The following is a 16,425-nucleotide window of genomic DNA, read 5'->3' as shown; positions in this document are numbered from 1 at the left end:
TAAATTTTATGTAAATGAATTTGAGGGACTCACAAGGATTAAACAGGCTTTAAAGGTCAAAAAACACTTATAAATTGTCCATTAAAGTTCTTACATAATAGAATTTAAACTCACATCCTGTAAAAAAATGAGTTTGATCCTTATGAAGTGAACTAAAGTTAAATGATATGTACCCTGTGATCCAGGAACAAGATGCCATTAATTACAGTTTTATGTTTGGGGAAGCATACTTATTGCGTAAAGACTTATGAAATATGCCACAGATATACCACAAAAAACGCTATTGAGTTAGTGGTTCATATTGAGTGCTAATTTCTTTGATTGATTTTGACTATAAGCATCAGATATGTGGTCCATCTGAATATAACACACGGGCGTAGTGGAAACACGGATAATTGATTCGATAAGAACAACCAGATAATAGTAGTTGATATGCCCTAACTCTTATATCATGAGGCTGCCACAATTGTCCATTGTGATAATTGATTGTTTTGCCTGCCATTGATGATCATTCTCGATGAAATTACTCTTAATTTGAAATTTCTAAACGTTATCTCAGCAAATGGATAAGGTTTTACAGTTATTAGCATATTTGGATAGAATTTAATTAGAATATATAGTATAAAAGATTTTTTTTTTACATCATCATATAATTATATAATAGCATCTAGAGGATGATAAGTTTATTAATTTCTATAATAATTAACTAAAAATTATACTAATAATTTCTAATAAACGATTATATATATCTTTTCACCGACAAATTATTAAAATTAAACTCATTTTAATATTTAATTTTCTTTATGTTGATATTTACTATGTTTATATTTGTTTGGTAAAAAAACTATGTTCATATTTGTGTATAGGATAATTTAAAGGAAAATATCTAGTTCCAACCTAAACTAGCCATTAATCTTCATCAATACTAGCCATTAATCTTCATCAATTGTTGGTGTTGGGATGCTTTTGTATTACTTAATTTTTATTTCTAAGAAAATATCCTAGCCTCTATATAAAATTTAAGAAATGGATAAAAACATTTCTAGCTAGTTCTCTCGCTGATAATGATAGCTTGTACTTTTCTAAGCAACGGCTAACAGTTGATTGCTGTGAAATTGCCTGAGTTGATAATTATCTCTTATCTTCTCTTAACCTTACATGGGTATCCAGGTAAGCTTTCCTTGTCTCCATTTAGATCTTTATATTCTTTTGAACAAACTCTTCATAATTGAAGCTTTGTCATCGTTTATTGATGTTCAAGTTTTAAAGGATATAAGTCACAACTAGGACATGCAAATTGGATTGGATTGACTCCACAATTTAAATGGATCCAATTAAATTAAACAAATCATAATTCAATTTAATATGATCATTAAAGTGAGAATTATAAGATTAATTTGGTGATTAAAGGGATAAAAGAGAAAAATAAGTCATTAGTTCAATGTTTTCTACTAACAAAAATTAATACATTAACAATTAACATTAGTTTTTTAAAAAAATATGATCCTTAGTCACAACTAAAATTTGATTTGGTCTAACTAAGGTGTTTGATTGAATTGACTCCATGGTTTATTCGTTAAAACATGCATGGTCTAAACGATAATTATTAATTTCATAATTTTAATATTATATCCTATTTTAAGGAATAAAATAATATAATTAATATAATTAGGATATACAAAATTACAAATTAATGTAAATGGCTTATCAAATTATATATTTGTAAAAGAAAATAAAAAAAGTAATGCAAAATGAAAGCCATTTTCTCGTTAAAACATTGCTATTAAAAATAAAAAAATTTCGTTAACACCATTTTGTTTTTATTTTAGACGAAAGTGCAATGTCATATATTTATTTTTGGTATAGTTGAATTAAAATTATTTTTTATGAGCAATTCATGCAAACCTTTAATATATTATGAAATATTGAGATAAATTTGCGAGAACATTTCCAAAATAGACACATTATTTCACTTTATTTTTCTATTTTTATATAAATCTTAAAGAATAATATCAAAGATACTTATTACACTTTTGGGTTTCTGTTTCTATTTTTTCGTTATTTTATATAGAAAGAACCTCTACTTTAAGATATAAATCACAGAATAATATAAAAATAGATACTATATTACACTTTTGTGTTTTTATTTCTATTTTCACGTTTTTCTTTATATTTTTCTTATAGAAGAACCTCTACTTTAGGGAAGACAAAAACATCTCTACCAACAAATATTTGTAAAAAGAAACTTGTTATATGTAGATTAATAATGAATATTAGAAAGGACCGGATGGATCACTTAACCAAAGACTAGAGTTCGAACTTACATATAAAACTATTAGTTAAATGCAAAAAAATAATCATTTATTAAGATGGATGATAAAGTATCCGTACTTACAAATCCACTTTGAAATTATTTAAATACTCTTGATATTATACAAATAAATTGTTCTGCTTTATTTTTAATGTAAAAAGTAATTCAAAATAAAATATTTTTAATATAAATATATGCTACAAAACTATTTTTAGTATAAATATATGATTAGAAATATTTATTTTTATTTAAAACTTGTTTTAATAAATATATGTATAGATACTCATATATATGAATGTATTACCTATATCTATCTCGCTCCATTTTCATCTCTAAGCAAACTCGGAATATATTAGTGAACTTTGGAAATGAACCTCGATGCTTAGAAAAGAAAACATAAATAAAAGTATATTTTCTTTAAGGGTTAAAGATATTTTTAGTTTGAGTCCATCATTTTATAAAATGTGTAACAATTAAATCCTGTTACTAACTCCTTCAATTAGCATTAACATTGATTTAATTTTTGGTGTTAAAAAACTACTATAAAATGTAAATTATAAATTACAAAATGTGACAAATTTTTTCATAATCTATAATTCACATTTCATAGTAATTTTTACGGTAAAAAATTAAATCACCATTAACTTTAGTTAATAATAGAGTCAATAAACGACTAAAATATATAAATGATCTCTTAATTTATTTTTTAATTTTGAATTGCTCTTCCTAAATTTTAAAAGTTCTAAAATAATTTTCTTATTTAATTTATTACAAGTTAATCCTTTTAAAGATTTATTTATTTTCAATTTTTAGCATAATTTTAAATTATTTTTATTGATTTAAGACGTAAAATTTATCTTATTAGATTCATCTTCATACAAATTATACAAACCAATTAATGTTATGACAAAAAAAGACATAAAGAAAATGTAAAAAATATATAAAAAAGTAAATCTCATGAGCAATTAAAAATTTAGAAATCTAATGTCAGACAATCTTACGTCTTGAATAAATGAAAAAAATAGATTTAAAATCGTGTTTGAAAATTAAAAATGATCAATATTTTGAAAGAATTATTTTTTCATGAATTAAATAAGGTGACCATTTTAAAATTTATAAAAATTAGAGTACTAATTTAAAACAAAAAATAAGATAAAAGACTCGTCCTATATTTTAGCCATATAAGACAAAGGGACTACAAATGAACTTTTCTATATTTATAAAGACTAAACACATTTAACCCTGTCTTTTATTTAGTTAAAGAGAAAGTGAAGGAATTTTTTTTGAAAAACAAGTTTTTTTTATCTTGCTAACCAATGTCCTAACTGGTTAAAGAATTAAAAAAAGAAAGTTTCTAATGAAAAATTATATGAAAACGCATTTAAATTCATTTATATGCATCCTAGCAAAAACTTTTTCCTTTTTATTTTCCTAAGGAATGCCCTTAGGACTGTCTTCTTAACATTTGACATTTTTTCCTTTCACTTTTTTCCAATTCAAATTCATTTTTCTTTTGCTTCCTTCACTTTATCTCAACTGTTTCAAAACACCTATTTTCCAAAAAAAAAAAAAAAAAAATCGAAACTAAACATTAGAGGAAAAATGAGAACCTGTTTTGTCTTCCTATACACCCTAATCCTAGTTTCATTCTTATTTATAAGATCCAACTAATCCACTTATGTTTATTTAACAAAGTTCTTTTCTAAATGTGCGTAATCCTCCTATATTTGTATGGAGAAATAACAAGAGTATGCATGCCATGAATTGTATTTTAATCAAAGTAGTCAATCTATTTTTTGGTCCACTGCTTTACTTGTTGCGGTGCCGTGCAAGTCGTGTGGGGATGGTCACTCTTTTGAACCAATTTCCAAATTGGATAACAACTTCCAACCTCAAAGGAATTGGATAAGAACATAACTTATGGAGGGACCCATTGGCCCTTCTTTCACAATAAAAGACACATCTAACCCTGCTACCACCCTTAAGAGATCCTAGTAAAAAGAGTAAAAGAGGGGTGTTTCGTTCAATGGCCTCAAATTCTCATACTTTTATGTCTTAACACCAAAAAATAGAAAAGCTATCCACATTGAATGCCAAGCGCAATTACTGATCATGTGTTTGGTTGCTTCAGTTAGAAATGAATGCCCTACCAGCAGTACAACATACATTCACCAATGGTACACAAAACAACACACATAACCAACTAAAATAATGATAAACTACAGAACAAAATCACTAACCTTCGGCTTAGAATGTCCTTTTGTTTTTTCAAAACATAATAAAATATGCACTAAACCTATGAATGAAAAAGCCTAATGATTATTCATGAGGGTATTATTCCCTGACCGAAAGACAAAGACTAATAATTTTAAATAGAGAAATTCATTTAAATCTTGACAGATGTTCTTCCATATATACTAATATAGGGATTGAACCCTTGATCTCAAGGGAAGTAATTATTACCATACCACACCATGTATGTAAAGCCTAATATGATAAATGAAGTCTCAATCATTGAACCAAAATAATGCAGCTTAAGCCTCACAAACCCAGAATTCCAACTTAGTTACATATTCATGAATCAATACTATAGATATTCATAAACTTTCCAAGATCCAATGAGCCCGACACGAATTAACTAAACAAAGACTAAAGGTTTTCAATTGTTTGGTCTCTTTCTGCTGCAAAAACACTGGCAATTAAACAAGCTTTTTGGAAATATAAGAAACTCCCTTATTCTCTGGCTGCATATACAACAGCTATATATCTCAGTTTCAAAGTCAGCTAGCACAGAAGTGTGTGTGAGTGTCTATGTATGTATATATATATATATATATACACATATATATATATATATACATATATATATGTATGTTTAATCACCCCCTCCTGTGGTAACCAAACCCAGCAGTTTTCATTCATGCCCTTTGTACCTATTCTTAACTGATTCAACCTTTGATTTACCTAATGAAGCCTCTTCAGCACCATCAATTGCCTTGCCAATACTCTGACTTGCCACCCCCTTTTGAGCTTCCTTGGCCTTCTTCTCCTCTGCAACCCTCTCAAATTCTTCTGCTGTGGAAGGTGCCCTCTCTTCCATCAAACGGCTATGCTTTCCCTTGCTTGCTTGCCCATAATTCTAACATGCATGTTCATATATTCATATTCAATAACAAGTAATTAATCAAAATCAATCACAGCATTTCATGACCACTTTAATAAGCAGTTCCAATGTCACCAATTACACCAAATTCATCATTTTACATGATCGATTACTTTTTGTAACAAACCCCATTTGAGTAGAGATTGCATGATTGGTTTCTCATGGGTTTTGATACTTTGATCCACTTTTCAGCCCTTATTTTCCTACAGAATCATGCAAACTAAAATAAAATTAAAATTTCTTAATACATATACTCTTCCTACGCAACCTTCCACCAAGTACTTTTAACACTCAATTTCAACCAAGGACAAAGTGAAATTCAAAATAATCAAAACCCAACATTTTCTTTCTCCAACTTAATTTTCCCACCTTACACATGAAAGTAATATCCACAGCAAGTTCCTTAAAAAAGAAAGAGATAAAAAAGCTAGAAATAGTCATAGAACTTGGTGCTAAATTTTTTTTAAAAATAACTAAACACAACACAAACAAAGAGACAACAAAAGTGAAGGATATATAAAACACCTTAATGGGGTTGTAGAGAAGTGGCCTAGAGGGCTTGACCAAGGAAGATCGTGAAGAGGAGTTGAGGAGATTGAGGAATTGGGCACCAGCCATAGAGAGAGAGTAGTGTTAACTAGTGTTTGAGTTTCACTGTTTTGGCAAAAAAATGTTTATGTTGTTGGATAGAGAGAGTGAGAGACGATGATGTTGTGTTGGGAAAAGAAAGAAAAAATATTGGAGTTGGGATAGAGTGGGGACGTGTCTGTAGGTGGAAGCCAATGATAGGCACGTGGTGCAGTTGTTGACATGCGACGCTTCATGCAATCGAATAGGACACCACTGCATACTTCGAAGGAATAGGATATGCCCCCTATATTTTGTATCCATCTCAATCTAGGTAAATCCTATGAATCCATCTAAGTTTATTGTAAATTTGTAATATATTAGTTGACATTATTTTTTATTTTTTATATTATTAAGTAGATTTTAATATATGAATATGCCAAGATATCATTACAATAATTTTTGCTATTTTAGTGAACTTGTTACAATGAACTACGAGGTTTTCAGTAATGCAGACGAGTTACAATGAATTTCTTTGTTGGTAAATTTCAAAGAACTTTTTCGTTGATAATAACAAGAGAATATAGTGGGGTCTAGCCGTCAATAAATTACGGTGGGTATCATACATTCTTTAAATATATGATTTCTATATTTGTGCGTATAAAAAAATTATCTTTTAAAAGAGTTGAATTCCTTAAATAGTTAATATCTCATAATTAATCTGAGCATACTCTTTGGGTTAAAAAAAGGTTTTAGGGTTTTACAAGAAGAATAAACCTGTAAATTTAAACGAGCTAGACTTGCATAAAGTTTAATTTGTAACATGTTAAACTTTAAAAAGTATTGCAAGTGATCATGTAATGTTGTTAGGGATTTAAAAAGCTTTGATGATTTCATAACGTTTAAATGATGATTAGATGAATACATTGTTAGATTAATGAAGTTGATAAGAGTGCAAAATCAAGTGAAAAACATGATAGCTTGAATTTTAGATAGTTGAAAGGTGACTTATCTCAAGCTAATGTTGTCATTCAATATTTCTCATGCATGAAGTCTTTAAAAGAAAAGTGAGAATTCCATGTGTAAGTTAAGAATCAAGGACATATATGAAGTGTACTCTAGTATATCAAACTAGTAAGACAGAAAATTGTGCTACAATAGAGTTGTGCTTGCATAAAACGTGAAAAAGCACAATCACAAATACACCTAATCCATGCAAAAGCTGTTTGCAAAATAAATAAAAGCACTCTACTACTAAAAAGAGGCCATCCAACATGCATATCCATACATTAATAATCACCGGAAAATATTCATCTTTTTCTTATGTTCATAGTCTTCGACATTCTTCTTTCAAAGGACTATTTATACGTATGAAACGTTAATAAGAAAACGAGAGAAAGAACAAGCAAGTATAGGTCAACATTCTTTTATTCTTTCATTTATTTCTCTAATTTCTATCATGTATTATTTTTCTACATCTCCTGTGTATTTAGAAAATATTTGAATATAGCTATTATTATGTTTTATTAGAAGATTTTTAAAATATCAATAAAATGTTCTGCTTCTCGTTTATTATGTTGTTGGAGTGCATTTACGATCGAATACGAGTAAGAAATACCACACTAGATAGAGGATGTTGAGCAATATGTATAAGTGCTGAAGACGCGTTCTAACAATTCATCTAGTAAAATGGATAAAATGAAATGAGTATATATAGTGAAAAATTAAATCGTATTAGACATGATTATCAAATCAAACAACAGAATGATCAAAAAGTAAAACTGAAGAGATAAGATCGATCCGTTTTTCTCCTTAAAATTAATTCAATTCAAGAGAAATGGTGAAAACACCCTATTTTTAGGGTAACCTCATCTCCTTTGTACAAGCACAATAAATAACACAACGAATTTGAAAGAATTGTTTCACCCTATGGTTTATGCTGTTAATTGCGCTTTATTAGTCCTTTTTTTTTCTTGGTTGGGAGAGTACAAAGGAAGGGGGGACCATAAAAAAGGAGTCAATGAAGTGGCATTATTGCCATCATGCATGCCATGTAAAAGATGCATAAACTCAAGTGGCTTCTCAAAGAAGGGAAAGTAGATGCATTCATAATATGAACCAATAATGCACTGGAGTTGTTATATGTCATGATCATATATTTGGCCCTCTACACAAGGTTACATGAAGAAAGGAGTAAAGCCATTCACTGCTTTGAGCCATGGTGCATCAAGCAAGGGCCTATTTGTTTTAAAATAAAAAATTTAAATAATTAAACGTATATAATTGAAAAATATGTCTAAATTAATTTAGATATGAATTTATTTTGCAACATCCAACATGTCTTTTTAATTAAAAGCTGCGAGAATTGCTTTTCTAATAGTAGGGACTAAATCCAATTAACGAAGGGAAATTAAATTAATAACATGATATATATATTATTAGTTATATATTTATTTTTTGATAATGAAGGGAAATTAAATTAATAACTCATCAAATGGGTGAAATCACATCCTCGAGCATCACATTCAGCAAAAAAAAGAGGAAGAAACATCCTCTACCTCTAGCATCAGCTGCCACATACAAGGCTAACAGAGGTGGAATAACATCAATAACAATAAAGAAAAAATTAAACTCATGTCCTAAGTTGGCAAGGAAATCTGCACAACTATTAGCTTTCCTATGAACGTGTATAATAAAGGCTCTCCAATCTGAGCTATTCAACATAACAGATAACTCCCGAATCATTGGCTTCTGACTTTGAGATCTTATCACTCCAGACTGGATCATATGAACAACATGATGTATATTTGAATTAGCTATAAAAAATATTTTAATAGTTGATTATATTTAAATTATAATGAATATTGAAAATAAGTTATATATTTTAAATGTTAATGAATTTAGGGTAATCTATTTCATTTATATTATGTAAATATATACAGTAAAGTTACAAAAGATACGAAGTTATTTTTAATAGCCGAGTTTGAATTTAAAATAATCAATTAGTGAGAATAAAATTAAAAAACTAAAGTAGTTTGATAGCTTTTAGTTAAAAAAATACTTCAAAATTTTATTCATAATAAAAATATATTAATAAAAACTTCTGATATTTGAATCCTAGTGAGGTAATACTTTTGTTGTTTGATTATTTTACAATAAGACCAAAATTGACCAAAAAAAATTTATCTTCAAAAATGTTTTTCGTTCCTTAAATATAGTACGGGTAGGATTACTTCTTCACAAAATACCATTGGTTTTTGGGTTTAATTGCTTTTGAGTGAGCTTAAATCATAAACGATTTATAACCCATCTTGCAGTCTACTTACATTTTGTTTCCAGTAGACGCCATATATTGTTAAAAGTGTAAAAACAAAGAAGAGCCATAATCATGACCAGGTGGAGCTGAATACTATGGTTCGGCAGATACAACAGTTATTTTATTTTACTTTGGTACAGTAAGTGCATTTTGACTACATGCATAGTTGTGTCAACCTTCAGGTGTTTGATATTTTTATATACAAGTTCATAACGTGTCTCTTGTGTGTTTGTATTGATTTTTTTTCTTCTTTTCTTTTAACTTCACTATTATTAACAATTGGTACATGTTATTATAGTTTACACAATCCACATTAAACGGTTGAAAAAGTGGAGAAAGAAGCAACTTTGCGAATTTCCAAACCTTTGGAAATTCTTGGCAAGTATCCTTTGTCATAATTAATGCCCCAATATCAAAATATTTATGTAAATATGCAAAAAGTGCCTGCACTCCGCAGTACCAGCAATATATGTTGAGAGAAGAGAATCATGATGTATACTTAAGCGTTGATTTATTTTTTTATTAGAAAAAAACTACAAAGTATGGGGAGAAGATATAATGAAATTTGGAAGATGAGTATAAATGACTGCTATTATATACAATTGTCATTAATACTCCATGGACTGTAAATGAGTGCTATTATATACGTTCAATCATATATTCCAATAAAAAAAAACGGTTCGAGAGTAATATTGCTGAAAGATTACAGCTCCGCACATAACTAAACTACCACCTGGTTATCTTCTACAAAATTGGGAAGTGCCTTGTTTTGAAACTTCAACAAAAATTTCTTTCAGCACCAGTAGGGTATTTCATCTTAATGTCAGATTCATGCTCAGCTGCAAAAGCTAGAGTTGATAAGAGTGCCTTTTGACCTTTTGAACTCTGAGAATTATCAAATGACATTTTACCCTCTTGAACTGATTCACTATAGCTGTGATCCGTCATAAAAACATCTACTGAGGTTTTCTCTGGAAGCTTTGATTTCATTTCTTCTGCCACAGATTGATTTTTTTCCTAAGATCTCACTTAAGAATATATCAGTCTGGTACATTTTGTTTTGTTCTGTCACTAGCTTTGTTGTAATCATCTTTATTTAGTGAGGATTTTGCCTGCTCAGGCAAACCAGAATTGAATAACTGAGGCAACTTGATGCCATTTTCCCTATTCACATTTTTAAAACTGCAGACAGAGCCTTTGCCAAAAGAAAGAAAGTTTATTCCCTTAGGTGTCACAGTTGGCAATTTCTTAGGAATGTCCACCTTGTTTTGAGTTTTGTGAGATACACTTTACTCTTCACGGTCCCAATTTGAACAGGACTTTCCTTGGTCGTTACTGTGCTTTGTTTCAGTGAACTAAGGCTGGGTGATAATTTTGCAAGATTGATGAAACTAATTCTTTTAGGTGGTCTTGGCTGTTTCTGTACAGTGTTTGTCACCTTATGTTCAACACTGGTGGAAGGATGATTTCCCGCAGAATTACTAGAGTGGTTTTTCTGGACAGAACTAGAGCCATGATTGTTGTTAAGTGGTGTGCTCCAATTTGCATTTCCGTACAGAAGTGGAGACAACTCAGGTCTGCACATATTTGAAGGTGTAGGGATATCTTCTTTGGTTGGTACCTGAATCATTAAATTCCCATTTTAATCTGTGAGAATAGTTATACAGTTCAGATGCACGTATATAAAAATTAAAACTGATATCAAGTTTATATTAAGTCCATTAGCACAGCCATTAAAAAGAATTGAAATCAAGTCGCATAGGAAGTGATACCTGGTGAGAAAATAAGCAAGCATCACCTCTATAACAAGAGCCTTTGGACACAAAATTGGAACAAGGATATTTTGAGAGCTGGTGATCAAATGGGCAATCATCCCCTTTCATGCAAGAGTGACGAGCAAAGTGAGTACATGGCCGCAATTTCAAAATCAATACAAGACCTTGTAATTTTTTCCTGGTTCTTGCTATACAACAAGATGAAAATGCTAGCCTAAAATGTGATCACATTTGTTTTTTTAATTGGTTAGGGAAAAGGGAGGGGAACTGTGTAAAACATTGCAATGCTAGCCTAAAATATTTTGAACTTAACTAAATATCACAAAATGAAAATCATTGGATCAAAATCTTTAAATCATCATTGGTGGTACATACTAAGAAATAATTGAAAGTAATGAAAATAAAATGAAGTTTAACGTGATCACAAGTTAAGAACAATAATACAACATCAAGAAGAAAAATTAACAATAATATTAGAAGAATACCTTTGTTTTATCTTCCTTCTGACATTCTTTAGTTTCTTTTGAAATTGCTACTTCAACTCCGCATACAATCCCTCTCTTGCTACTTCCACAGTTCCACTATTATTCTCATCTTGAAGTGCATTTACCAAAGAAGATTTAGAGTCATAGCCCTTTTCCTTTTCTTGATTCCCAATCTTAGAAGGATATACCATGTTTCCAGTTACATTTTCAGGCTTCTGAAACTCATCTACTTCCATCTGTTCTAAAATTAAAGCATCTGCAGAAGCCACATCAAATGAATTGCCATCTATTCCCAAGTCTCCAGAAATTTCTCCCTCTTCCATTTCTACTTGGTAATCCATCGGCTCAGCTTCACCACCATCATTGTGTGTCTTATCTAATCCCAAATTCAGGGGGATTAAACCACTATCACAAATAAGATTTTCAGTTCCTTTCATAACCTGCTCAAACTCAATCATTAGCTTCTGCTCCTTATCAAAACCATTTGCTTGGGTAGACATGTCCTCTATTCCCATCATATGCACTATATCATCTAGGACCATCTTGTTGGAAGTAAAATCCATATCCTTGTCTCCAACCCCCTCAATGGTTTCCTGGACCTCCAATATATCCTTCGGGCCTATAGGATCCTTGGGATCCAAAAAATCAGAATCAACATTCTTTTTCCTGGTTTTCTTAATCCATTCTACCGCTGCCATTATCTTAAAACAGGGATAAAAATAGCCTTTTTTAAGAGAGTGGTAAATAAAGATGAGAACAACACATTAAATTGAAACTAACAGCAAATTGAACCATAACCAAAAACCTGATCTTAAACTCCAATTCCTAACCCTTTTGATTTCTATTTAGTATTTACCAAAAATTAAAAAAACACTGAATTGAAACAACATTCAAATAAAAAAAAGCTTCAAACTTGAATTACTAATCCAAATGTCAACTTGAAAAATTAAAATATTTTTTTAACGAAAAAGTACCCTTTGAGAATTAATGTACCAAAAACTCAAATAAACTGAAAATGTCGGGTTTAGTTTAAAAGTAAGGAAGCCAAAATCAGTGAGTAAATTGTTTTGAAGTATTACTACTATTATTATCTCTAAATAGTCACATGACTAAGTTTAAAAGTGCTACTTTGGCAATTTCAAACACATTCTCCACATAAGGGCTACTTTGCACGGAGACCCGAAGACCCAAACCACACTAACCCTAAACGCCCACGCGCCTCCGCAACACGGCGCCGTCGCAATCGCATTAACGGCGAAACCCGCTACTACATCTATAGCGTTCGTTCCGCTAATTAACAACACTGATATCCAGTTCGTAGAAGTGCATAGTAATAAATAAAAAAAAAAACACTGTAGAAATAAAAAAGGTAGGGTTTTGAAGTTGAAAGACATACCGGGAATGTTGAGGGGTTGAATTGAAGCGTTGTACGCAGAAATGTGAGAGAGGAGGTGAATGAGAGCATGGTAAGTGTTGCTACTCAATTGGGATCGACGATATTGAGGGAAATCCATTGCCAATTCAGAGGCTTTTGAGCTATCCATTTTCAGAATTTTGGGCGTTTTTTTCGTTTTGGAGAAGAAAGGTTTACCGGTGATGAAACGCAATACTTGCGAGTGTCGTTTTGGAGAGAATCGCAATCCTTGGTTTTCTTGTCGTTTTTGAGAATGTAAGAAATTTCAGAGAGTGAATTTATGAAGCAGTGAGAATGAGGGAGAGGAAGCAACTGGCGCGCGCTGATGTTTCCTTTCCTTCCATTTTTATCTCATTTTACTTTTGATTAATTAAGATATTAATTAAGATTTTAAAAATGTGAGAATAGATATATTTTTCTTCCTCTCTCATCATAAGTATGAAATGATTTTGTTAGTTAATTAAGATTTTAAAAACTTTTTTTTATAACATATATTCTAAAAAATAGATATAAAAATATAAATTATACTATGTGGAAATTGATAAATATACATACATTATATAGTAATAATATTATTTTATCCCTTAATTTTTATCCTTGATAATCATTTTATATAATTTTTTTCAAATTTTCTATATATTTTAAAAGTCCTTATTTTCAATTATTTTTTTACAACATATTTTAAAGCAATCAAATTTAAATGGGTACAAATATAATATAATATTTATATGAATTTAAGTTTTCTTAAATATAATAATCGTTAATGTATAGCAAATATATATATATATATATATATATATATATATAATATTTAAATTTTTTAAATAAATTGGGTACAAAATAATCATATAATAATGATAATTACTAAAATTAATGATAATCAATTTATTCTAAACATTATTAATTACACTCATTACGTGGTGTTTTATAAATATAAAATCTATATTTCATATTTCATTAATTCATTGGATACAAATGTAGATGAAAGCATAATAATATTAATGTTACATCAAATAATTTTTTATAGCAACAATACTGTAATATAAATACTTAATAAATTTCATTATCTTTTTAATTTAATTTTGAATTTTTATTTATTAAGATCATTTAAATTTTAAAAAAGAAATAAAACTGTAAATCACTCAATTTGAAACCATCAATTCTAAATTTGAAGACAGAAATAATTTACATGCACATTGTTTTAGACAAATAAAAATATTAAATTAATTATTTTTTTTCAATTTATAAATATACCAGACATAGAATCACGTTGTTAGCAGGATTTGCTTCTGTCGAGTAAGTATTTCATACTATTTTTATTTATTTTGTGTGATAATATTATTTTTTTCTCAAATAATTGTGACAATTTTCAAGTTCAATAGTACTTTTCTTTTGTTATTTACATTAATTATTATTATTTTAATATTTTATTTTATTTTTATTTTAATGGTGATTATATTTTTATTTGAAACATAACCTTTGATATAAAATTTAGTTAAATAAACTTTAATTAAACAAATTGAAAATGATACTTTTTCATCAAAACTTGCCGATTTAGTTAATTTTTTAATAAAATAAAAAATGATGCAGCACACGATCGAAACACACACGGCGTATTGTACTACTTTAAAACATTGTTCTTTAATATCCACGGGAAATTTTTTTAGGTAGAAACAAACCTAATACATTATTCATAGGTAATCAATAAGAATTCCATAACTAATAAAAAAAATCAGGATGTCAAGTAAAATTAAATTTGATATTCTTTTTATTTTTTTTAATCTTCTTTCTGATTTTTTGTAAAATCAAAGATCTAAATTTATTAAATAAAAAAATAAAACTTACAAAATTTTGTTCTTTATAATAAATTTTTACCAATATAAAAATATTTCAAAAAGTATATTAGTAATATTTTCTTTTTTATGATATGAACAAGTTTAATCACGTACACAAACAACATTATAAAAGAATACATAATTTAAATTATATAAACAATTAAACACCTAATTTAAATAAATTAATTATAATGGAAATAAATTGAAATAAAAATTTCTTTAAAATTATTTTGTTAATATATAATATTCATGTTTTTATTGATGTTTAAGGTAAGTCGAATAATTTTCATAGAAATTTGATTTTATAAAGTACATGAGATGCATAAATGGATAAAAAAAATATAGCAATAGATTCAAAAAAGTGAAGCGAGGCTTTATTCTAATTATAATTATAAATAATTAATAATTTTTAAAAATAAAAAATTATGAAAAAAAGTTAAAAGCTAAAACATGCTACACCTTAAATAGTATGTGACTTCACACCGAGAATTTTTTTTCTTAATTTTAACTTTTTATTTATAATTATTATTCTAATAATTTTTTAACTTTTTAATTATAACTATAGTTTGATTTCAATTTTAAACTTTGGATATATTATATAAACTGAATATGTCTTTCTTTTATAAATACATTATATTGAATATTAACACTACAGTAATATTTATTAATCCTAATTAAAATTGTATTCTAAAAATTAAAATTATAAATTCAACGGTAATAAAGTCTTATGATTACTTAAAATCAACGTGTTTTATTTATATTAATAAATTTATTATTTAAAATAAAATACTCTACAATTTTACACCACCAAAATATATTATTTTGAAATTTAAATTTTATTTTCTAAATTTGAATTATAATCCTTTGTATAATTTCAATGCAATTTAGCAAAAAAATTAGGAAGAAGATTATAAAATAAAACAGAAAGATTATCATATTTAACTTTACTTGATATACTGATTTTTTATTTATTTTATTTTATTAGTTGTAAAATTCTTATTAATTGTGTCTTACGATAATATGTTGGGTTTGTGTCTACTTTAAGAGTTTTTCTATTGACTATATGTATCATGATATCACTAGCTCGAACCAGGACTTGGAATAGTGATATATCAAATATGTAAATCTTCAATATATATATACCTATCAATGCTATGCTCTCAACCTGTTCCTCACAGTGTTGGATGCGGCTTTCAAGAAGTTGTTAGTGATTTTCATGCTGCTGAATTCTACTTCGAAGTGGCTGAAACTGTTCTTCAGAATGTTTTATGTGACCTTCAAGGTGCTGCCCTGGTCAATATCGATCTTGCTCTATATATAAAGATCAATGAAGCTCTTGATACCATGTTAGAATATCGTATATGAATCAGACTTAACAATAAGACAATATAATCAGAGTGAACCAAAACGGATGAAGCATCAGACCATACAGACTAAGCAAATAAACTATACATATGATGCAGCATAAAGCAGACTAAGTGAGAAGACTATAAGGCAAAGCATAATCGTACATGAAGAAGAAGAAGAGAGGACATGACATTACTCATTTTATTATCTTA

The 16,425-nt window shown here is 28.5% G+C and overlaps 2 protein-coding genes across 6 annotated transcripts; both read right to left on the bottom strand.

Moving 5' to 3' along the window:
• Positions 1-4,825: 4,825 nt before the first annotated feature.
• LOC100795224 (uncharacterized) lies at positions 4,826-6,243 on the bottom strand. The gene is made up of 2 exons (XM_003532095.5): positions 6,000-6,243; positions 4,826-5,450 (listed from the first exon to the last, which is right to left on the bottom strand). The coding sequence occupies exons 1-2, from the start codon at positions 6,090-6,092 to the stop codon at positions 5,226-5,228; spliced, it is 318 nt and encodes a 105-aa protein (XP_003532143.1). The 5' UTR covers positions 6,093-6,243; the 3' UTR covers positions 4,826-5,225.
• A 3,687-nt stretch (positions 6,244-9,930) lies between these two features.
• LOC102663890 (uncharacterized) lies at positions 9,931-13,359 on the bottom strand. Of its 5 annotated transcripts, none has more exons than XM_006586035.4 (4): positions 13,014-13,359; positions 11,618-12,318; positions 11,130-11,233; positions 9,931-10,978 (listed from the first exon to the last, which is right to left on the bottom strand). In XM_006586035.4, exons 1-2 carry the CDS (start codon positions 13,080-13,082, stop codon positions 11,665-11,667), a joined length of 723 nt encoding a protein of 240 aa, XP_006586098.1. In that variant the 5' UTR covers positions 13,083-13,359; the 3' UTR covers positions 9,931-10,978; positions 11,130-11,233; positions 11,618-11,664. The 5 variants fall into 5 exon arrangements, with proteins under 5 accessions (XP_006586098.1, XP_006586101.1, XP_040860686.1 ...); XM_006586038.4 differs by having other exon boundaries at positions 11,618-12,246; XM_041004752.1 differs by having other exon boundaries at positions 11,130-12,318.
• Positions 13,360-16,425: the final 3,066 nt, after the last annotated feature.

The sequence above is a fragment of the Glycine max genome, chromosome 8 (assembly GCF_000004515.6).
Source record: "Glycine max cultivar Williams 82 chromosome 8, Glycine_max_v4.0, whole genome shotgun sequence".
NCBI lineage: Eukaryota > Viridiplantae > Streptophyta > Magnoliopsida > Fabales > Fabaceae > Glycine > Glycine max.
Note: the sequence above shows the minus strand (reverse complement) of the source record. Positions and strands in the feature narration are given on the sequence as shown.

Excerpts from the sequence above, each read along its gene's own strand:
- LOC100795224 (XM_003532095.5), bottom strand. The coding sequence starts at position 6,092 with ATGGCTGGTGCCCAATTCCTCAATCTCCTCAACTCCTCTTCACGATCT. Across the intron at positions 5,451-5,999 it reads TTCTCTACAACCCCATTAAG|AATTATGGGCAAGCAAGCAA; the intron begins GTGTTTTATATA and ends CATGCATGTTAG.
- LOC102663890 (XM_041004752.1), bottom strand. The coding sequence starts at position 13,082 with ATGCTCTCATTCACCTCCTCTCTCACATTTCTGCGTACAACGCTTCAA. Across the intron at positions 12,319-13,013 it reads TCAACCCCTCAACATTCCCG|ATAATGGCAGCGGTAGAATG; the intron begins GTATGTCTTTCA and ends CCCTGTTTTAAG.